General features: G+C 43.4%; 1 protein-coding gene across 2 annotated transcripts in view; it reads left to right on the forward strand.

Moving 5' to 3' along the window:
- The window catches only part of scarf2 (scavenger receptor class F, member 2), a 41,787-nt gene extending 17,537 nt beyond the window's left edge, over positions 1 to 24,250 (forward strand). For both annotated transcript variants that reach the window (XM_018740512.1, XM_029256717.1), the window contains 4 exons: positions 9,248 to 9,362; positions 9,726 to 9,850; positions 21,367 to 21,519; positions 22,043 to 24,250. In XM_018740512.1, coding sequence (XP_018596028.1) covers positions 9,248 to 9,362; positions 9,726 to 9,850; positions 21,367 to 21,519; positions 22,043 to 23,196 — 1,547 coding nt within the window. In that variant the 3' untranslated portion in view covers positions 23,197 to 24,250. The remainder of the gene's footprint in view (positions 1 to 9,247; positions 9,363 to 9,725; positions 9,851 to 21,366; positions 21,520 to 22,042) is intronic.
- Positions 24,251 to 24,486: the final 236 nt, after the last annotated feature.

Below are 24,486 nucleotides of genomic sequence, written 5' to 3' on the forward strand. Positions count from 1 at the left end.
CTTTGTTCAGCACTCTGTAACTGTGTGAGAAGAGTGCTCTATTAAATTAAAATTAACTGAACTGAATAAGCAGGGGGGTGCAGTGGCGCAGTGGGTTGGACCGCAGTCCTACTCTCCGGTGGGTCTGGGGTTCGAGTCCCGCTTGGGACGCCTTGAGACGGACTGGCGTCCCGTCCTGGGTGTGTCCCCTCCCCTTCCGGCCTTACGCCCTGTGTTGCCGGGTAGGCTCCGGTTCCCCGTGACCCTGTAAGGGACAAGCGGTTCTGAAAATGTGTGTGTGTGTGTGTGTGTGAACTGAATAAACACAGACAACGGAAAAGAAATATGCTGATAATGAAGCAAACAAATTGGAGAGAACATGAACTCACAACTTTCTGCATACATAAATGTACAGAAAACAAATGTCTTGTAATGGCATGAACTGTGAGATTGTTTCAGAAAGTCCAGGGAAGTGCATGTTGAACCATGTTTTTTGGCTGTGTACAAAGCTGCATGGTGATGGCCAAAACAAGCACATAAGTGTTTTTGTGTGTAATGTCCCTTTATGTATGAAAATGGTACTATATTCAAAAACCATTCTAAAAGAGCCTTTTTTTCTAAATAAAGCCTTAAAAACTGTCATGCCACTACTTAAATATCAGCAATAAAATTGAATAAAACCAGCCAATATAATCAATGCATGATGGATTCTTAAACACTTAAGACACTAAAAAACACCCCAAAGCTAAAAAAGTAAATCAATCAAGGAAACTTATCAGCAACTCTACCACTCAAAAGGGGCAGTCCCCTGGCCTGTTCCCAGGGTGTTGCTGTATACCTTACCTACCATTTTCTTTGGGTATTTCTCTTTTCACATCACATCACCCCCAATTTAAACATGAAGAAGTAATTCTACAATACAAATACAACACAATTAACCAAAAACCCAAATAAACAAAAATAAAGATTAATACGCAACCACCTACGTGTATAATGAAGACTAAACTACACTAAACTTAACCACACACACACACACATTTTCGGAACCGCTTGTCCCATACGGGGTCACGGGGAACCGGAGCCTACCCGGCAACACAGGGCATAAGGCCGGAGGGGGAGGGGACACACCCAGGACGGGACGCCAGTCCGTCGCAAGGCACCCCAAGCGGGACTCGAACCCCAGACCTACTAGAGAGCAGGACCTGGTCAAATCCACTGCGCCACCGCACCCCCTTGTAACTTAACCAATATTTAAAAAAAAAAAAAAGAAATTATAGTAATAAGAAATTACACACCACAGAGGTAGTAGTTTTCAAGGACTACTTAAAAGTGCAATAAATCACTTAAGTTATGTAAAATTGTGCAATTAAATAAAGTGATTTAAGATAATTATTAAAACCCTTACACCTGACATAAGACACGTAAAACACCACAAAGCACAATGCTTACACACAACAAAATAGGATTGTGGTGTCTTCTATAAAATGCATGAACTAAATGATGTGTGATACTTACCCAAAGATGGAGAGCCTGCCACAAACCTGTGGGGTTATAGCCAAAAGTAAAATAAGCAGGAAAGGGTTCAATACATGGTAGATGGATATAGCAAGGAGTGTTGTGTGTACTGATAGTGGGGTAACATTAAAGGTTAAGGGTCTGAGAGCTGAATCCGTTCAGGTGGCCATGGCCAACATCAGTGAAGCATAATGCTGCATGCTCTGCCAGGTTGTTGAAAATAAGAGCATGAGTGTCTACATTTGTGTTTGTTGGCAGCCATTTTACCCAGGCCACAGTTTGCGATACAGCATCTGAGCTCTGCTGGGTTGAAAGGAAAAGGGATTTTTTGAGAAATGACGTTACCATGGGCGGAAATGTTGGAAAGCAGAAATAATGTCATGATGGTTGCTCCACAGCAGACCTTTCTTGTTCCAGCTGCGAATACAGGGGATGCACTTACTCACCATCCTCATATACTACAACACCTCTCACAGCTCCTTTGGCTTCTTGCTCGAAGGTGTCCAGATATTGTTTCATTCAAGAGCCATTCAAGAGCATGTCTATAACACTTTTATGTTCTATGTTGGAAAAGCCCTGGTTCATTATAGGCTATCAGCATTTATGGCATATTTATGGGCCATATAAGTGGTACATGAATGGAAAAATACACACTCATCATTGCATTAGTAATATTTTTATTTGTACACTTAACTGGTGGCAATGTTTGATTCACGACCACTGCTTACACACACGCACATTTTCTGAACCGCTTGTCCCATATGGGGTCGCGGGGAACCGGAGCCTACCCGGCAACCAATCAACAGCAAAAAAAAAATTAAAAATTCATAATTTAAATCCATATGAAACAACCAACCAACCAGTTTCAATAACCGCTTGTCCCGAGCAGCCTATCTCCATATGAAACAGCAAAGTGTGTTTTTATTGGGTACTTCCCAAGAACCACAGTCAGACAGACATTGCAACATTTCAACTGAAACACTTTCGCTTCTTGGTTTTTGGGCATAGGAAGTAATGAGAATTTTCTGCCTGGAGGTACAGACTGTGCTCCTTCATAATGAAATCTGTGAGGAGTTCCAAAGAATCGAAACATTTTGGAAATACGTATGACGAGTATTGGAGTTGGAGAAATGAAGATGAAATTCCCAAAGCTTTTATTGCTGCAATCAGTTCCACTAGCATGTGACATTGTTGAACTGAAAGCATGAAGGTTTGGTCATAGACTGAATTTGTATTGATGGGAACCCCCCTCCCCCCACTACCTCCACTCCCCATTCACCAGAAACACCAGCTGCATACAACTAGGAATACAATTGTGAACTTCTTCACAATTTGGGTGTTTGACAAGAAAAGCAAATAGCTCCCTTTGAGGTGGAAATATCCGTAATAGCTGTGATAATTAATAGAAAGATGAGACAGTTTTGACTGCTTAGTGTATGATTTGATTGTGCTGGTATCGTATCTTGTTTCACATTGCATATTCAGTCTATCTGTTAAATAAGATATAAATCACTGGAAAATATTTTTCAATGCAAGACTTGCATCTGAAAGCATACTGCACTATTTACATTTACATTTTCATTTATTCATTTAGCAGATGCTTTTCTAAAGAGCGATGTGGAGAAGTACCAAGTCATGTTATAGAACATTTTGCAAAGTCCAGACATGACAAGAGCACGGATGTATTTTACTGTAATGTCCAGGCATGGACAAAAGTAATGAGAATTCAAACGCAGAGTATAAATAAAAGTGTGCTGAACAGATTAATAAGTGAAGTGCGCAAGTGACACAATAAACACATGACAGAGTTCTTACGTGGACAACAAGTGGTACAGGATATGAGACCAGAGCAGGTATACACTGACATGACAGAGACAGAGCTGGAACACAGGACGAGGACAAGGGCACAAAGGACTGGTGCAGACAGGACAGGAACAGAAATGCATGAAGAATGAGACTTTAAGGAAACAGGTACACAAACAAGGATCTTTTGCTCAATAGGCAAGGCAGAGAAAGCCAATAATCCTCAACTTGATAATACTGCTTCACCCCTTTTATAGGACTGGTCATTCATTTGGTATCTGGTGTGCTGATGGCACTGGGTGGACCTGGAATGGCATCTCTCATGATTGTTGAAGGATATTGTCGTGACAGTATCCTTCCTCAAGGAACGGTTCCAGGCACTGGCAGTTGATGAGAAGGGGATGACCTATGGAAGTCCTCTGTGAGGGCTGGGTCCAGAATGTCATATGCCATACCCAGGACTGTTCTTAAGGACCATACCCCCTCCCAGTCAACGAGGTAGTAGATTGTGGTGTTTTGAGTCCAGGAGGGCCTGCAGTGAATATGCTGGAGAACTATCAATGTCCGTGGGAGGAAGGGGGGGGAGCTGACTCTATAAAGGGAATGTACAAGGGGGTTTGAGCTGGAAAACATGGAAAGTGGGGCATATTCTGTAATGGGGAGGCAGCTGTAAACAGTACATGCCTGGGTTGAGGATAGTGTTTTCAGGATCTTAAATGGCCCAGTATATTTGAGGGCTAACTTTGAAGAAAGGCACGTTTTGATATCATGAGTTGACAGTCACACTTTTGTTGTCCAGGATGGTATAATACTGTGACGTGCAGCACCGTGCGTTTGGATGGGGCAAAGAAGGACGCAGAGGCAGCGTTCATTTCGAACGTTTTATTCGAACACCAGCACACAGGGAAATAACGCCCTCGGTCCAAGGACCCCATTTCCTCTAGTACCTGCGCGTCTAGCCAGCCTTCTCATCCTGCTTAGCGTCCCCTGGGTCTCTTCTCTTTCTCCCCCTGGCAGACGCAATCACCCCCTTATATTTCCCCGTACGTCACCAAAAGACAACCAATTACAATAAACACATTTCCTGCTCAGAACAGTAACGCGGGTCATTACAATACTCTTCAGTGCTTTCTGTCTGCTTTCCTCTTCTGTGAAGCCACTGAGCCCCAGAGATGAATATGGGCAGATTCTCCACACAGCCTCACTCTTTTTGTACCAGTCTTCTAGTGCAGGGACCTTGGTGGATTCAATTATCCAGGGGAACACACACACACACACACACACACACACACACACACACACACATTTTCAGAACCACTTGTCCCATACAGGGTCACAGGGAACCAGAGCCTAACCCGGCAACTCAGGGCGTAAGGCCGGAGGGGGAGGGGACACAGCCAGGACGGGACGCCAGTCCGTCGCAAGGCACCCCAAGCGGGACTCGAACCCCAGACCCACTGGAGAGCAGGACTGCGGTCCAACCCACTGCGCCACCGCACCCCCCATCCAGGGGAACAATGGGGGCTATTAACCTAAAGCACACTGGAAAGAAGTTAGTCTGGTGGAGGAATGAACAAAGGAGGGTGTGGTGGTGCAGCAGGTTTGGCCAGGACCTGCTCTCTGTTGGGTCTGGGGTCTGGGGTTCAAGTCCCGCTTGGAGTGCCTTGTAGTGGACTGGTGTCCCCTCCCCTTTTAGCCTTGTACCCTGTGTTGCTGGGTTAGGCTTCTGCTCGCGACCCCGCTTGGGACAAGCGGTATCAGTCAATGTGTGTGGATGAGGAAAGGCACCGAGAAGTACAAAGGATTTTCAGTTACGGTTTAATACTCTTTATCATCAATGCAGGACAATTTAGAAATTAAATACATAAACATATCAGATAATGTGTGTGTCTTCCTATGGGAGGAACCAACGCCAGTTCATTCTGCTGTGTGCACAGAAGCTGCGCAGATAGCATCCAGTTTCTTGATTGAGTTGTCTGCTTCACCGACTGTTGATGATATCCCAAGGTCAGGCTAACCGATAACCCTAACCGAGAAAACTCTCCATACCCTGGATGTGAATTGTGGACCCCAGGTGGAAAAAACGTTTAATATTATAGAGGTATAAGGTCTCTTGATGAGAAAAAACCAAATGCTTTCAACTTGATTTAGCCCTATTTGAACCATGACTGGCACTGTCCATCGGTCAATAGCACCAGATCCAATATGTTCCGTATCTAATGAGTTAATGCGGAAAACATGGTTACAAGGTTCATGAGGGACACCCCAGGCCCTAACTGTGGAACAATCTAAAATGTTCCCAGCAACCCCAGAGTCAGTAATGACTAATGTCTTATACTTGTCCTGACTAAGACATTTGGGCAGGTAAAAGTAACTGAGAAGCATGGTTGAAAAAAACCACTCACCGCTAACTGCTGTGTAGTGGCTCCATGGGGGGATCATACAGGACAGGAAACTCGGAAGTGGTCTGGAAAGCCATAGTAAAAACATAGCCTCTCCCATAACCGGCACTGTCTCTCCTCCTCAGTCAGACGTCCTGCGCTGATCCACCCCAATTCTCTTTCACCACTCAAAAAGTAAACCTTGTGGTTTTTCAGCTTGTTTCCTTTCCCCCCTCTGTCTTGGTGATTTGTGCAGGCTGCTTGAACTCCCGCTGTGTGGCGCATAGGCGGGGCTACTGGTTCCGACGGGTCTTCTCTTCCAGAACAACTGAGTGCAGTGTACGTGGTTCCGCCAGCTATTTGCAGTATTCAGACAATGGCATTGGTGAGGTGAAGAAGTTTCTTTTGATTTATGTGCAGAAGTTCTTCGTTTGCCCCCTCAGTCTTTTCAAGTACTTTAAATTCTGCTGAATTCATTTTAAAGGGCAGATTATTCTGTAACATCTGGATATGACACGAACACGGACGTATTTTACTGTAACGTCCGGATTTGGACAAAAGTAATGAGAATTCAAACATAGAATGTAAATAACAGTGTACTGTGCAGATTAATAAGTGAAGTGCACGAGTGATACGATAAATGCGGGACAAAGAGACAGATGCACACAGTGTTCTTATGTGGACAACAAGTGGAACAGGTGTGCGAGACCAAAGCAGGTACACAGAAGCCTGACAGAGACAGAGTTGGAACATGGGTCAAGGACAAGGGTATGAAGGATTGGCATAGACAGGACAGGCACAGCAACAACAATGCATGGAGAACAAGACCTTGAAGAAATGGGTACATAAGCAAGGATCTTTTGCTCAATGCAGGCAAGGCAGTAGAAAGCTGATTAATAATCCACAACCTTATGGTACCCCTTCACCCCTTTTGTAGGGCAGGTCATTAATTTGGGATCATGTGCACTGATGAGGGTGGGTGGACCTGGAGTGGCATCCCTTATGATCCTTGGAATCCTTTTGGGTAGTGACACGTGTTGAGTTCCTTCACATATGCCTGATGCCCTAGTAACTCCAGCCCAAAATGTGCTGCAGACTGATAAGGCACCCCGTGTCTTTTGTTCGCGGTTCTGGTTCTGATGTGGTGGAACAGCCTACCCCACTCACTCAGAACTGCTGAATCTGTCTACATTTAAAAAGGGTCGTAAAACTTACCTCTTCCAGACTCACTTCTCACATGATCTCTTAAGTTCATGTAATGTGTAAATGTTCATGCTCCATAAGTTTAAGATCATAACTGTTTATATATACATGAGGAATGTGAGTAGGAATTGTTGATATTTGGATAAACTTTTATGTAGCTACTCGTGTGATGTACACTGGTTCATATGGCAGAAAGTAAGCTAACTGTACTTCAGAATCATGCGTCTACATCTAAGTCTCTCTTTCTGCTAATGCAACGCACACATTGCATTTTCTATGAGATGTACGTCGCTTTGGAGAAAAACGTCTGCTAAATGAATAAATGTAAATGTTTTAAACACCACTGCCCGCGCTGCCCAGGGATTCGTCTCCCAGCACATGCTGCTTGCCACCGTTGTTCTCACCAAAAAATAAAGGCAAAGCTGCATTGAACCTGAGACATATGGAAAATTCTTCCACCGTGATGCACATCTCAGAGAACAATACAAAAAGTACATTACATTATTTTATATTGTTTCAAATCATTACATTACTTCACACAGCCTATTATGCAATATTGATTATGAGCTTAATTGTTATCGGTATTTAATTGCTATGGAATATTTATTTTCAAATTATATGTTTCAAAATAATTTTCAAACTGACTTACACATCCATCCCATTCTATTATGCATTCTGAGCAACCACTTATCTAATGCCTCATAGGGTGCGTGGCAAGGTTCAGGACAGGACAAAAAAATCAATCACAGAGTGATTGCACACTCACACATTCACTGATATACACACACAAAGGGTTATGTGTAGTTCCAAGTTCACTTGAAACAAATGTTAGTCCATAGGAAGAAACAGAAGTGCCTGGAGGAAAGTCACACAAACACAAGGAGAACATGCAAATTCCACACACTCTAGGCCGGATTTGAAGCCAAATCCAAACCCTAGTCCAGGACTTGTGAGGTACTGTCACTGTGTCACTGTGCCACCTCGACTTACATATCATAAATTTTTAATTTCCTTCAGAGTTTTATAGCTGATGCATTTTTTTTTTAAAGAATGCAAGAGAAAATCCCTTTATTGAATTCACATTCAAGTTTTTCCTCTTAGGTATTAACCAGTTCCTGCCTATAACAAATGCAACCAACACACTACCAAATACACTCATTCCTTATGCAATGGGTTCCTATACAAAAAAAAAAAAACCACTATCTTTCTTTTTACAGGTTTTTGTCCCTCAGTAGTATCATTCTAGCTATTTTCTAACTACTTGTCGATTATTTCCTTGGAAACTGTGAAAGTCACCTTGGTGAATAAGGTATGGGCTGATAATACCGCACAGAGGTTGTTTGAAATTACTTTGGAGAAAAGCATCTGCTAAATGAATAAATGTAAACTCACCTGAACGGGATGGCTTTGGCCTGTGGGAGGAAACCCATGTTCTTTGGCACCACCCAGGTGTTGTGAGGCAACAGCATTATGTGTTTTGCTACTATGCCGTCCATGTCAAGCTAACAGAAAAATTATATTTTTCATTCAAAAACCAAATATTTTATTCCATAACAAATAATGGTAATTCAACCTCCCTCAGAATGGGAATACAACTAACAGGGCCATTTCATGGAATAAATTAACCCCCTTACGTGAGGGACGGGTTTACTTTATGAGTACTAGAGCTGTCAGTGAACAAGTGTTATATCAGTTGTATGACAAATTTTTATTTGTCCCTGGTTAGTAGAAACAAACTCACTGTGTGATGACTCAATTCTGAATTGACACTGGTGTGCTGAGTGTTCTTCTTGGAAGCGAAACAGCTAAATAGTGGCATGGTGGCACAGCAAGTAGCTCTGCTGTCTCACAGTGCCTGGCTGGTGCAAGATTACATGGGTTCTGATCCCTGCTCAGTCTGTGTGGAGTTTGCATGTTTACCTGTGTCTGTGTAGGTTTTCTCTGGGTGCTCTGGGTTTCCTCCCTGTGAAGTCCAAAGGCATGCTGTTCAGGTTCACCCATAATGTGTGACTGACATGAAAAGAGAGTGTGTTTCACTGATGTATGGATGAGTGACCCTTTGTAAGTAGTGTGTCTAGCAGTATAAGTCACCTTGGTGAATAAGGTGTGTGGGCTGATAATGCTTTGTAGTATCCAGTGGAAGTTGCTTTAGAGAAAAGCATCTGCTAAATAAATGTAAGTGGCCATGTCCTATAGGAACCTATTAACAGGCACCTGAACTAGCAAGAGGAGCAGATGAAAGATTTGGGCAGCTGTGCCACCTGCATGGACAGCAGGGGCAGGGCTACACTGAGAGCAAGTAATGGTCTGGCAGTGATAGAAAGAGGCAGAGGGTGAGTAATTCTCTTTTGCACCCTGTTTTGCAGTGCCAAACCAACGGATGGGTGTGATTGCCGCGGGGTCGCTGGTCTCCTTCCTTCTTCTCGTCCTTCTCTCCCTCTTGTGCTGCTGCTTCTTTTGCAAAAAGAGGGAGGTCAGCAAGTAAGTGGTAGTGCCATGTCTCTCCTGAGACAGGCTGGTGGACTGGGAAAGCTCTTCTGGACTTGCTCTAAAAGTCTGCGAGACAGAGTTCAAACACCACTTGTCTTCTTGGTTGCCCGCATTTGAGTTTGAAGGCTTTTTAGAATGTTATTTCCATTCTGTACAATTATAAAAAGCACTGTAGTTTGCATTGTACATTGTATGTTCTGGGCATGATTTGAGTGGTATTCTAAACATTTAAATTTGTATTGCAAACTCTCCCATCTCTCCTGTCTGAGAATTATTTTAAATTCTTTCTCTTTGTAATTGCTTGTTTTTGTGTGATCCATAAATCTGTGTCTCTTCTTTTACCCCTCCCCCCAGCCCTGACCGCGAAACCTCCACTAGCAGTAAAAAAGCAAAAAGGCTCCTCTGTGGACGCTTTAGCCGAATCAGCACCAAGCTCCCCAGGATACCGCTGAGACGACAGAAGCTGCCCAAAGTTGTCGGTATGGTCCAAAACATTGTTCTACATTTTTGATGTTTTTGGTCCGTGTCTACTTGCATGTCATACACTATTAGTGTGCCATTTATAGATCAGGACAACCTCAGCTGGGGAGTCACGGAGATGTGTGCTTTAGTTCAGCAGTGAACTTTCTGATTTAGCTTACTCTGTTTACATTTATTCATTTTGCTGACACTTTTCTCCAAAGTGGCGTAACAATATTAAGGTAACAGTTATTACAGGCTTATAGTTATTTACTCATTTATACAGCTGGGTAAGGCGCAGTGGCGCAGTGGGTTGGACCAGGTCCTGCTCTCCGGTGGGTCTGGGGTTTGAGTCCCGCTTGGGGTGCCTTGCGACGGACTGGCGTCCCGTCCTGGGTGTGTCCCCTCCCCCTCTGGCCTTACGCCCTGTGTTGCCGGGTAGGCTCCGGTTCCCCGCGACCCCGTATGGGATGAGCGGTTCAGAAAATGTGTGTGTGTGTGTACAGCTGGGTAACTTTATTGGAGTCATTTGGGTATGTACCTTGCTCAAGGGTACTACAACCTGCTTCCTTTGGATCAAAAGCAGTAGCTCTAACCACTGCACTCCCAGCTGTCCCCACTGGTCCTTGACTGGACCATGTCACTGTGAGCTCTGAGTAGTTTAAAGACATCTTGAAAACTTGTAGGACCACAGCTGAACACCTTAGCTGCAGGTTCAACATGTTACAAAATATCCCAAAGAGGTGAAAGAGACAAATCAGTATAACATCAGAGGCAAAGCCTTGGACTTGGTGGTGCCCAATTCTTTTCACTAAGATTTGCCCTTGCAGGATTGAATCCTCTGCTTTTACTGCCAAATGGGTATGCGATTTCATTTGAATGGAATGTTCTGGTCGCTTGCCTTATTATTCTTGGCATTCTTAAATGCCATGTGTTCATATTATTACAACCCTAAACAGGCCTTTTTCTCTTCTTTTGACTCTTTCCATTTTCCTCAAGTGTCAGTCTTTAGCTCAGGACTATGGTATTAAAAAGCTGGAGGTTCTGGGGTTGAGTGGCACAATATCTCCTATCGATGGCTGTGCTCTTTGGTCAGCATGGAAATCCTATTTGCAAGTCTTGTGATTTTAATGCTGAAGGTTAGTGTGTAAAAAACACACACACACTTGCATGTACACACACATACTAACAGATACATATGTACATGAATTTGGATTAAAAGAAATAGTCTTGTGGGGTATGGTCTTTCTCTCTCATCCTAAATGGTCTGAAGTTTTGGCTTTTAAAATGGGTTTTGATTCATTTTATGCTTAATATGCCAACGTTTTATTAATGACAGGAACCTTACTAGGAAATTAGATGTAAGAAGAATGAATCTGAACATTTTGTATTAAAGAAAATTATGAAGTTTATGAGAAACCAAAGTTAAAGTTGATTACATAGTCCCATAGTATCATTTCTGATGCACTTCAGTATGTCCATTATAGTTTGTCTTATGTTCAAGTTCAAGTTTATTGTCATAGATGCAAGTACCATGTACAAGTATCATGAAATTCTTCCTGAATGCTTCTCCACAGACTATGGACAAATACAGAGACAATAGAAATACTGCACAAACAAAACAATGACAATGTCAGTGAGTAGTGCAACAGCAATAGCAATAAATAATGGTAACAGTAATAACAATAATACCAGTTGACAGCCAGAGAACTCAGAATGAGAGAATGAGAATGAGAATGCTTAAGTGACAGTGTAACTTACCAATGTGCTTGGGAGGAGCAGTCCAACTCTAGTTACTAAAGGTGGCACATTGGTTAGTGTTGTATACTCTTACAGCAGTGGGGTAAAAACTGTTCCTGTACCTAGCAGTGCGGGTTCGAATTGGCCTGAGCTGCTTTGCAGATGGCAGAGAAGAGAAAAGTGTCCGTGTGCGGTGACTGTGATCTTTCATGATGCGCATTGTCTTTCTGAGGCAGCGTGTGGTGTAGGTGTCCTGGACTGCTAGTAGCTGTGTGCTGATGATTCCCTGAGCTGTTTTGACCACCCTCTGTAGGGCTTTTTTGTCCTGTATGGAGCAGCTGCCACCCCAGGATGTAATACACCATGTGAGGATGGACTCCACAGCACACCTGTAGAAAGTGATGAGGACTGTAGTGGACATCCGGGCTTTCTTCAGATGCCTGAGGAAGTAGAGACGTTGATGGGTCTTTTTGATGGTTGATGCTGTGTGCTCAGTCCATGTGAGTTTGGCAGTGAGGGTGACCCCTAGGGATCTGAAGCTGTTAACCCTCTCTACAACGTCCCCTCCTATGTATATGGGTGCATAAACCGTATTTTGTTTCCTGAAGTCAATCACCATCTCCTTAGTTTTACTGACATTGAGAGACAGGTTGTCATCCTGGCACCACTCTCCAGGAGCCTCACCTCCTCTCTGTAGGCCATCTCATCGTTGTTGGTGATCAGACCCACAATGGTGGTATCGTCAGCAAACTTTATGATGGTGTTGGAGCTGTGACTGGCCACACAGTCATGTGTGAACAAGGAGTACAGCACTGGGCTCAGGATGCTTCCCTGTGGAGTGCCAGTGTTCAGGATCAGTAGGGAGGAGGTATTACTGCCAATCCGCACACACTGGGGTCTGTTGGTGAGGAAATCCAAGATCGAGTTGCACAATGTGGCACTCAGTCCCAGCCCTAGTAGTTTGTGGATCAGCTTAGTTGGGATGACAGTGTTAAATGCTGAGCTATAGTCTACAAACAATAGCCTTGCATAGCAGTTTTTATTATCCAGGTGAGACAGAATGGTGTGAAGTGTGTGTGATATTGCGTCTTCAGTGGATCTGTTGTGGCATTAGGCAAACTGCAGTGGGTCCAAAGTGTCTGGGATGGTGTCTTTAATATGTCCCAGCACCAGCCTCTCAAAGCATTTCATTGCAATGGGGGTCAGTGCCACTGGGCGATAGTCATTAAGGCGGCTCACTTTGTTTTTCTTAGGAACGGGGATAATGGTGGTGTATTTGAAACAGATGGGTACAGTTGAGCTTTTTAAGGAGATGTTAAATATGTTCATGAAGACAGCAGCCAGTTGTTCACTGCATGTTTTTAAAACTCGCCCTGAAATTCTGTCCGGACCAGCAGCTTTGCAGATGTTGACTCGGCTAAAAGTTTTTCTCACTTGTACTACAGAGATGGTAAGACTGAGGTCATTCGCCGCTATAGGGATTCGCACCGGGGGGTCTTTGTTCGCGAGCTCGAAGCAGCCATAAAATGCGTTCAGTTCATCAGGGAAAGACGGAGCGGCACCTGTCCATGTCCGCATCTGTGGTTTATAATCTGTTAATGTTTGGATTCCCTGCCAGAGCCTGCGTGCATCTTGAGTGCAGTTAAACTCTGATTCCACCTTTCTGCTGTTTTCCTGTTTCGCGCTGGCTTTGGCTTTGCGAAGCTCGTACTTGCTCTTCTTGTACGCGTCTGTGTCTCCGGACTGAAACGTGCAAGTTTGCGCGTGGATCTTATTTCGGATTTCGGCAGTTATCCACGGTTTTTGGTTGGGGAACAGACAGACTGTTTTATGGGGTATGTAGACACTAACACAGTAGCAGATGAAGTCCGTGACCACTGTGGCATACTCGTCCAGATTGGAGGATGAGTTTCTGAACATGTCCCAGTCCACGGAGTCAAAGCAGTCCCGGAGCCTTTCCTCCGCTTCTGGTGTCCAGTGCTGTACAGTGCGCGTCACAGGTTCGTCTCACTTCAGTTTCTGCTTGTAGTCCGGGAGCAGCAGAATCGAGGCGTGATCTGACTGCCCGAGGTGTGGACGCAGCAGGGAGTGGTATGCACCTTTTTGTGAAGTGTAGCAGTGGTCGGGGGTGTTTGAGCCTCTGGTGGGGCAGGAGATGTGCTGATGGTACCTTGGGGTACACGTTCCTGAAATCAGCTTGGTTAAAGTCCCAGAGATAATGAACAGTCCATCTGGGTGCTTGTTCTAGTACTTAGTGACGATGTGGTACAGTTCATTCAGAGCGCTGTGTGTGTTCCCTTGGGGTGTGATGTAAACTGCGGCCATAAGCACAGCCGAGAACTCCCTTGGCAGGTAGAAAAGTCAGCATTTGATCAGTTGGTATTCAAGGTCCGGAGTGCAGTTCTGTGCAATTAGTTCCACATTCGTACACCAAGCGTCGTTAATAAGAAAGCATATTCCCCCTCCTCTTTTTTTACCCGATGACGCAGTCTGATCTGCACAGTAGACTGAGATGCCCTCGGGCTGGACCGTGTGGTTCGGCATGCTGGCAGTGAGCCACGTCTCTGTAAAGCAGGAAACACAGCAGTTCCGTAAGTCTCTTCGGAATTTAAGTTGCCCTCTGAGATCGTCCAGTTTGTTGTCCAGAAACTGAAAATGCTGAGCATCGGAGGTCGTAGCCCGCGACGTTTCACTCTCACCTGTACGTCGGCCCTGCAACCCCGTTTCCCAGCTCGCGTTTTCTGAGTGGTCCCAGGTGGGTCATGATGCCATTTACGGCAGAGCGAAGGTAGCAAGTTCAGCTCTCTAACGCTAAGAATTGCATTTGATCGCACTGTTTCACGTATTTGCAGAAATGTTTGACGGTCAAAAGTAATAAGAGAGTAAACTGGCTGGAAGGATAGTGACACAACCAAAATAATATACACTAAACTAACAAGTCTGCGAGGAGAAGCAAACAACATGTCGCCTCACGCCAGCGCCATGTTTAATTATGGTTTGTCTTAATAGTTTTAACTTTCTCTATGTAGAGTGGTGACAAAAGGTTTATGAACTGTTTTAAATTACCTTGATTCCTGCATGGAACTCTGAAAATGTGATCTGATCTTCATCTGAGTCATAATGATAAACAGTCCTATTTAATAACACACAAAAGTATATATTAGATTAAACAAAAGGTTTAAACAATCAAGGTCATTAAAGTATGCGAACCTGTAGGATAAATACATACACACACTGCTTGCCCCAAGCGGGGGTCACAGCGAGCTAGAGCCTAACCCGGCAGCACAGGGCCCAAGGCTGGAGGGGGAGTGGACACACCCAGGACAGGTTGCCAGTCCATCGCAAGGCACCCCAAGCAGGGCTTAAACCCCAGACCCACCAGAGAGCGGGACCCAGCGAAACCCGCTGCCCACCGTGCCCCCCAGGATAAATACATCTTGAAAATAGGATAAATGGAGTCAGGTATACCAGTCTATTCAGATGTGAGTTTGACCTGCCCTCTTGTATAAAAATCACACAAATTTGATTATCTGCTGTTTGCAAAATAATTCTGTTGAAGTTCAATATGGCCCAATCAAAAGAGATTTCAGAAGACCTCAGAAGACCTCAGAAGAAGAGTTTTTGAAGCTCTAAGACTAAGATGGATTGTAAAAGTATTCCTAAAGACAGGGGTCTCCATTTCCTTGCCTTGTCTACAGTCAGGCAACTGAAAGAAATTCAGAACTGTTGCTGTTCTCCCTAGGACTGGACACACGTCAAATATTACTGCAAGGGCTATAGCATCTGCAGCATAAATCAAGAAAAGAGGGACTTAAACAGAAGAAAGTGTCTTTTAGAATAGAATCTGTTTGAGAAAATAACAGAATAGTGCTCTCAAATATTGCGAAGCAATAAACAATTTAGTTTGCGCAAAACATGGCTGTGTTTTGGCTAAGCACTTTCATCAATGTATTTTCCAGTTCTTTCTTGTCCTTTCTTCTGAAAGATTCCATACATTTGGGATTTCAGCACCCAAGCTCGTTCTTTAATTTAGTCATGAAGTTAATCACATCTTTTTGATATTCTTACTTAATATTTGATTGGCCAAGTTGGAGTCCTGGTCTCAGTCTCCTTGAAATGCTGTGGTGTGATCTAAAGCAGGCAGTTCAGGCAAGAATACACACGATCTGAAAGAGTTTTGTATATAGGAATGGGCTAAACACCTTGTACTGTTGTGGTGATCTGATCAGCAGATACAGTGTTTGGTTGACGTTATCTCCAATAAAACACGTTCCACTAGTTACTAAATATAAGGGTTGACATACTTTTTCCATAAATAACCTTGTTTGTTTAAACAATTTGTTTAAGAAACATATAACAGTGCAAAATGCTGTGTTCATTACTTGTAAAATAAGACTGCCTTTATTATTATTGTGACTTAGATGAAGATCTGATCATATTTTATGCAGAAATCCATATAACTCCACAAACTTTTTCTCACAGCTGTGTATATAAACATGGAAGCAGTGTGTATATTATGTGTTGCTTCATTCCAGATTGGCTCACTTTATTACACATATGGACTGCATCACTGGCTGGAGTTAAAAATAGAAGTGACCTTATTTTCACTTGATCCTTGATTAAAAATAAAAGTTATTTTAATGCAAGGTTTAATTTTTTTGCACAGGAAACAGCCCTTTAGACTTTATCATACATGTTGAATGAACTGTTTTGTCTGCTTGAAATGTGATCAGAAGTATCTGACTTGCTAAGGATAGTAATATGGAATAAATAGAAGAAACCTGACTGAGATTATGCTTGGATAAAAAAAAATGCACCTCCATTTCCATTACTTTGGGATTATCTCAAGCAAACACATGTCTATTGCTTTGTATCAGAGAGCTTCCAGTTTTTCTGCCCACATCTGAAGTGTCCTTTAGGCCATGCAAGTTTTAAATGGGGCAGAAAGCTTTACAGGCATACAACAAACCTTACTTTTGCTGATTTTCTCAGTGGACATCTCATCCTCCCTTACTGTCACTCTCTTGCTGCTTTTGAAAAGCACCTAGTGATCCATATTAACTTATTGAATAACTCGACATGAAGCCAGCATGTTCGTTAAAGCCACTGATGGATTATGCGCAGTCTGAATTTCTTTACAGCAGATTGCTCAAGAATACCACAAAACAAAATAACTCAAAGTCAAAAAATAAGAGGGCAAGAAACTATAAATGAGGCATATTTTAAATATTTTACATTTTGAGCAAAAATATGGTTTTTAAACATAGTTAAATCATCATTTGTTTTTCATTTTTAAAACAATAACAAAAAAAAATGCATTTTTTTTTTTAACCCGGCTACGATGTCCCGTCTTATCTCTTATATATATATATATATATATATATATATATACATACTTTCTGGTGAGTCGGGTTCGACTCCTGCTTGGGGTGCCTTGCAATGGACCGGCGTCCCGCCCTGGTTGTGTTCTTACCCTGAACTGATCCAGTAGAACTTATCCAGTTGTATAAATGGGTAAATAATCATACTTAACATTGTTAGTCACTTTTAGAGCAGCACCAGCTAAATGAATCACTAACTAAATAAACTAAAAAAGAAATAGTGAGAGAGCTGTGGAAAACAAGGACAGTCTTCAAGGCCACAACCCCTTCCCAAAAGTTTTTCTTAGCAAGAGAGGCTCAACTCTGTTCTTTTCCCTCCTTTTCCTCTCTAAGCCTGGAGCTCTGCTTTTCTCGTTGGCCGTCGGCAGCAGCGAGATCCGCTGCTGTTTGAAACCTTACCCTCACATGGGATCCAAAGTCATGCGCATTCCACGAGGGGGCCCTCAGGACCTTCAACAGGAAGTGGCCAAATTTATCCCAGCCCGCGTCAAACCTGTGATTTATCTGCAGCAGGTTCGGTGGCAGCAGATGTTAAAGACAATGGGGGTAGGGTGAGCTATGGGATATCATGCTTCCTAAAAGGGTTACTCATGATAAACAGAGTCCTGTAGCAAGACTCTCCATCCTCTCTTAAAGAGTTACGTTTATTCATTTTGTTGATGCTTTTTTCCAAGGCGAAGTATGTCTCACAGAAAATACAGTTTGTGCATTACCTTAGGAGAGAGAGAGAAACATGGCTGCAGATTTGTGATTTTTAAGTACAGTTAGTTTGATCCTTTCACCATATGCACCGGCGTTCATCACACAAGTAACTGCAGAAAACTTTACCAAAATATTCCTGATTCCTAATCCAAGTTTTTTTTTTGGAGATACATATAAACATTCATGTTACGTTGCAAGAGTGGCTCTGTAAAGGACTGATCCGCGCATGATTGTGAACATGTATACCTTACAGGCATGAACATTTATACCTTACACGAGCTTAAGAGCTCATGGGTGAAGTGAGTTCAGAAGAGATGAGTTTTAAGACCCTTTTTAAATTTGGACAAAGGTTCAGCAGTTCTGAGTGAGAGGGGGAGGTCAATCCACCACAACGGAGACAGAACCGAGAACCTCCGTGCTTTACCTTTCATGCATGGGACCACCAGGCAGGCAGATGTGGAAGAACGTAGCAGTCTGGCTGGCATGTAACAAATGATCAAGTCCTGTAATAGCCTGGTACAGTTCCATTCATGCATTTGTAGGCCATAACTAGGGTCTTAAATTTGATCTGGGCAGCTACTGGAAGCCAGTTAAGAGAGACGAGTAGAGGAGATACATGCAAACGCTTTGGCAAATCAAACACAACTTGGGCAGCAGCATTCTGTATCAGCTGTAGAGGTCTGATGACAGTAGTGGGAAGACCAAACAAGAGAGAGTTGCAGTAATCCAGACAGGATGTCACCATGGCCTGGACAAGTAGTTGTGCAGAGTCAGTAGTATGGTAAGGATAGATCCTGCGGATATTATGCAGGATGTATCTGCTGGTCCGGGTTGTGGCTTCAGCGTGCTGGGAGAAAGATAGACTTGAGTCAATCATTACTCCCAGACTCTTAGCCAAGGAGCTAGGCAAAATGAGTGAGTTGTCCAGTTTGATTGAGAGATCATAACAGGAAGGTAGGCCAGCTGGGAGGTGTAGGATCTCTGTTTTGGAGAGGTTGAGTTGTAGATGGTGATCAGACATCCATGCAGAGATGTCCGACAGGCAGGCAGCAATGCGTGAGGAAATGTCTGACGCTCCAGGTGGAAATGAGAGGAAGAGCTGGATATCATCAGTGTAGCAGTGGTATTTGAATCCATGGGATGCAATGACAGGGCCAAGGGAGGAGGTGTAGATCGAGAAACTTACAATGTTAATCTACCTACAATTGTTTACCCATTTATACACCCAGGTAGTTTTTTACTAGAGCAATTTAGGGCAAGTACTTTGCTCAAGGGTGCTACAGCCAGATACCTGCAACATTTGGGTCCAAAGTCAGCAACTATAACCACTACTCTACCAGCTGTCTCGCAAGTTATTCGTAAACTTGGCGGACTGTCCATTCAAGACAACACATCTTCATGTATTTCGGTTTTTTATGGCTTTTTTGGTATGACCTGTCAAAGCAAGCAAAAATAAACACTTGAAACAAACATAAACACACACAGGCACACAAATGGTCATAAAATGCACACATGTGGACACCCCGCTCCCCCATCCTTATCCATGGTGCTAGAGATCTAGGACACCTGCTATGTTGGGCCTGTCCCCTGGAAGCTGTAACTGACTCTACAGCTGGGCCTTATCAAGAGTGCAGTCTTGTCTCATAGTGCCGTCTAGGGCCAGTGTTCTGTGGGGCCCATTTGCAGTTTATCCTGCCAAACCATGTCTGGTTGTTTACACAACAGCGGGCGTTCACCTCCAAGGTGTCGCATTATCAAGCACCAATCAGTTCCTTTTGCCTCTATTTCTGGTGTCTTGGGTTCACTATAAGGGTCTTCTCTGTGACTAACTTGTCGTGTGGGATCTAATCTTTCAGAAGTCCTGGCATACAAACAACAGCCTCAGAGACAGTTTTCTGTGCATGTAGAAGAAATGGAGAAGTTTTGTACACACCCCACGTGACTGTGCAGCAACTTCTGTGTTATTCCCCTGGAGTTCACTTCAGAGACTGTTGCAGTTTTAGCATAGATTTATGGACAGTTCCTCATTAGTCACACTTACTTGTAGGTACTCCACATGTAAGGGTTTTTTGTTGCACTGCATAGCATTTTGTTTGCCATTGTAAAAGACATCTGGGTGTAGGAAATGTCAGTCTATTTTACTGCCATTTCTCAAGATCAGAAGTGTCCAACAATCGACCCGAGGGTTGCATGTGGCCCGTCATTTCATGTAATCCTACCTGCAAAAACATTTGTAAAATTCTTAATATATAGTATATAGTGGCTACCATACATACTATAAATCCTGTTGAATTACACTGTCATGCTGTCATTGCCGCCAGATGCAGTTGAGCGACAGACTCAGTTGCATGCTCATCTTCGGTTATAAGCCAGCAGACAAAAGTCAAAGGGAAAAGCAAACAGGGAAATGTAGGAACAGACACAGGTCAATCGCAGGAACAGACACAGGTCAATCGCATGACAAACATCACCGGGGAAAACACCAGAATCGTAGCTGAAGGAAATGTGAAGCACAGGTCAAAGCTAGGAAAACAGGACAGATGCTCAGTAGGCACTGGGGAGCCGTTGTGGTTGCTCTGGGGAGGTTCCACGCTGGACGGATTCCAGCACGCCTTCTTATAACGTGCCCTCGTGACTGGCTCCAGGTGTCACTGACGAGCTGATGGGTGGGAGTGTTACACACATAATAATTACGTTATAGTTACACACATACGTGAGCACACACCACAGCTAAATAAAATGCAATAAAATAAATAATAATATTTCAATTTAGGTATTTAAGATCCATTTGGTCTTTTACTATGTAATATTTAACATACGGGGGTGCGGTGGCGCAGTGGGTTGGACCACAGTCCTGCTCTTCGGTGGGTCTAGGGTTCAAGTCCCGCTGGGGGTGCCTTGCGATGGACTGGTGTCCCGTCCTGGGTGTGTCCCCTCTCCCTCTGGCCTTACGCCCTGTGTTGCCAGGTAGGCTCCGGTTCCCCGCGACCCTGTATAAGACAAGCGGTTCTGAAAATGTGTGTGTGTGTATTTAACGTACATGTTATTTGCTGCAGAATCTGTATCAAACATCTAACTGTAACCGTGATAGAATAATTATAGAGTAAACTTTACGTGCATTTTCCATGGGAATTGCTGTTGGAATTTCTGCCATCTAAGGCTGAGGGAAAGGCAAGGTCATCGATGCTGGGAGTTCCCTGGGAAGTTTTTATGGACAACAAATGGATGGCATCAAGTGTCACCACTACGTAAACAGATGTGCCCCATGTGGTCACAGACCAGTTGCTTCCCAGTCTGCGGGCAGATGAGAAACAGACTGCAGTTGTCCTCCAGCTGTCCATCTGGGTCAGCAGAAAAGAGCGACATCAAAGACTGAAGGAAGAACAAAAAGCCATAACAATGTACTGCAAAAGCGTACCATCAGCCTGCTGCTGCAGAAAAGCGCAAAAATGGAAAAGTGCCTGCCAGTTCTCCTCTACACACCTCTAACTACTTCATTAACAGTGGTTCTTAGATGTCTTGTCTTGCTTTGGCAGCCTTACATGTTTTTAATTTCTTTGATCTCGATTTTTTTGTGAGCCCCTTTAATTCTTTATTGGACTGCCTAGTCAACAGACATGAACCAACCTTCCAATTCATAGTAGATGGATATCTTTCTTTGACTGCTTCCGTCTGAGCTGGCATTCCTCTTTGTGTTCTTTTTCAATGTTCAGTGGCTCACCATGACCCTGAGAACACGTTCAACTGCAGCTTCATTGAACCCCCCTCTGTGGTGGAACAACCCTCCCCATCTTGGTCATCCAGAGGGTCCTTTTCTTCCTTTGAAACCAGTGATGATGGCCCTGTTTACTGCATACCCCATGAAGGTAAGTGACTCGTGGACCTGCATCATCACTCTTAGCAACCAGCCACCTGGCTGTATGTCTGTCTGCCAGATTTGGCTCAACCATATAAATATGCCATATTGAATAAAAGGGCCAACATATCACGCTGTGTCCATTTTCAGAGCTGAGCATGTTTGTGAAAATAACATCCGCTTATCGTGTGCCATCTTCCTGAAGTGCTTTTGCAAACACAAACAGGAAATATTGCAAATGAAATATCCATGACATGGCGAAGGTCCAAGTTGTCACTTCTCCAGTATTTTTGGGACAGGAAAGAGTAAGAAAACAGTTTCCACCCATCTTCTCTGTGTAGTATGTGGGAGGCTGGGAGGTTAGAAGAAGTGAAGGGGTTTTTCAGAGAACCAGAAGAACCCAAAAACTTTGGGAAGTGTCTGTTGTGATGCAGATCAATAATAAACACATTGTTCTCAACCCACTCATTACACAAAAATGTATTTTAAGATTGAATTCATTTGTGTAAACAAAGCTTCTTGTTTTTCTTTAGACTCTGTGGCAGAGAATAAGGACAAGGGTAATTGCCCTGTGGCAGAAAAGGCAGCATCAACAAATGAGGATGCTGGGGAGTATACACTGCTGAAAGACTTGGGTTCCTCCAAGCAGTCCACAGTAGACAATGGAGAAACACCATTGCTTAAGTCCTCTGACAGTGAAGGGTCCAGTACTGGCTCAGAACCCACCAGCGGAGCCCTTTATGCCCGTGTCGCACGTCTCTCAAAGCAGTCCAAGGATGAGGAGGACCAACGTGGTGTGGAGACGAACACCGAGGGGAAGGCCTCGTCCCCAGAAAGAACAAAGCCACGCCCACCAGACCCTTCTACTAAGCCTAAAATCTCATGGATCCATAGCACGTCAGGCGCTGGACAGGCTGAGAAGGGCCAGTCACTGGCAACTCCAAAGGAGAAGAAGAGGACCTCCAGTGAGCCCTCTGGGAAGGGCGAGGAGAGGCAAAGGATGAAGGAAAAAACCGGCAAGCACAGGGAACCAAGGCACCCAGAGCTCAAGGAACCAGTGGAGGGGAGTCAGTCCCCCAGCAAGCAGAAGGCCCATAGGAGCCTCCCAGGACAGGAACAGATTGAGCATATTAATGGGGCTGTGCAGAATGCCCTGAAGAAAATTGGGAACTTCCACCTGGACAGGAAGGGTGCAGAGATCAAGGAGACTCCTTGGAGCCCAGGCAAGGCGTGCTCTGAGGTTGTCCACCCACATATGAGCTCAGAGGCAGCTACTCTTCTGGCAGCCCAGTTGAAGGAGAAAACACAGAGCATCAGCAGGAATGAGGGCAATGTAAAACCTAACGGCCTGTCCATCCCACAGGCCCAGCGAGAGAAGCCGGCCCCACCCCAGAAGGCTAAGCGCTCTTCAGCTGGGCTGAACCAGAGTCCTTGCAAACCCCTGCTCCCTGCCACCAGTAGCCTGCAGAAGATGGTGGCCCCTGTCTCAGATGCATTGCCTCTGGAGTCAAAAAGCCCGGAGAAACCAGACTCCAATTGTTCCAGGGCCAGTGAAGCAGGAGACCTTACGCCGAAGAAGACCCCCATCAAAAAGCCCCCCAGAAAGAAAGGAAAGGAAGGAACTTTGGATATAGAAACTAAGACCGTTCCGAAGACAGCTATAATGCCACCTCAGATGGTGAAATAGGCTGTTTTTCTTTTTTTCTCTAAAACTTTCCACATTGTCATTTTCTTTTTCAGATACTTGGGGAAATTCTGGCAATAAAGCAAATATAATTGTGGGTTTCCAATGTAAAGGATCTAAATATATTTTTGCTTTTTCTGTTCTCTGGGCGAACAAAGGAAACAGACTACAGACATGGCTCCCAGCTTTTCTGAAACCAGACAATGTATTATTATTACAAAGAATTATAAATCATTCAGTATTACTTGGAGTTACAGTGTTTTTACATTTTTCAACTTTTTTACACAATACAGTAATTTTTTTGTTATCATGAGCAACACAGGATATTCATTTAAGAGTGCCAAGTTGTAAGCTGAATTCTGACAGTAGCTGACAACCTACGTTTGTTTCAAATTGTAAGCCTTTTTATTTTGGTATATCCCAGGTTTTTGTTTTATTATTTATGATTATATATAATACATGTATATGTATTATAAATTAATATTAATAGTAGAACTTTGGCATTTACTATGTGTACAGACAATCCTATACTTATGACGTATGCAGTATCAACTCAAAACTACAACAAAATTCTCATAAGCCCGATTTATATTTATCAGTGACAGCTAGGTGTAAGGACTTATGAACATTTGATGAGCATGTGATACGATTACAGTTCTCCATGGCCAGAGTGGCGTGTCTGTTTTAGGTGAAATCACTCATTGCTTCCATTTACGCTTGGCCTTATCAGTCATTTTTTGGAAATTTGGTGCTTTTAGTATGAAAAGATAGAACAAGTACTAACTTATGTTAACTTATCATTAATGTTGGTGCCATGCTAAGTTGTGTATTTCAATACATAATACGGGCATTGTCATTTAAAACAAGATTCCCTCATAAGTCCAGGAATGTCTGTATATATATGTGAAGTATGTGAATTTCATACAACAGTAGTAATATATGCTAGAAAAGAAAACAAACAGCTTGTATTTTAAGAATGAAAGGTACTAAAATGTAATTGACACACTCTAGGCTATTCATATTACAAAAACCAAAGAATTTGTATTTCCACATATTTGTCACTTCTTTGTTATTTATATGAACAGATAAGGTTGTCAATTGCTTCCTCATAGTTTCAGATAAAGTATTTATACTATATATACTTGTTAATGTCTTTCAGTACTGAAACAACAATGAAGGTGTTTCTTTTGGCCAATAATGTACGTAGGTATTTAGTGAAGGTAATGTGCTACGAAATAATCCTCAAGGTAGGCTATGCTTTCATGATGCTCGTTGAACAAAGTGTCCCATAAT

Source organism: Scleropages formosus, chromosome 12 (genome assembly GCF_900964775.1).
Source record: "Scleropages formosus chromosome 12, fSclFor1.1, whole genome shotgun sequence".
NCBI classification, from domain to species: Eukaryota; Metazoa; Chordata; class Actinopteri; order Osteoglossiformes; family Osteoglossidae; genus Scleropages; species Scleropages formosus.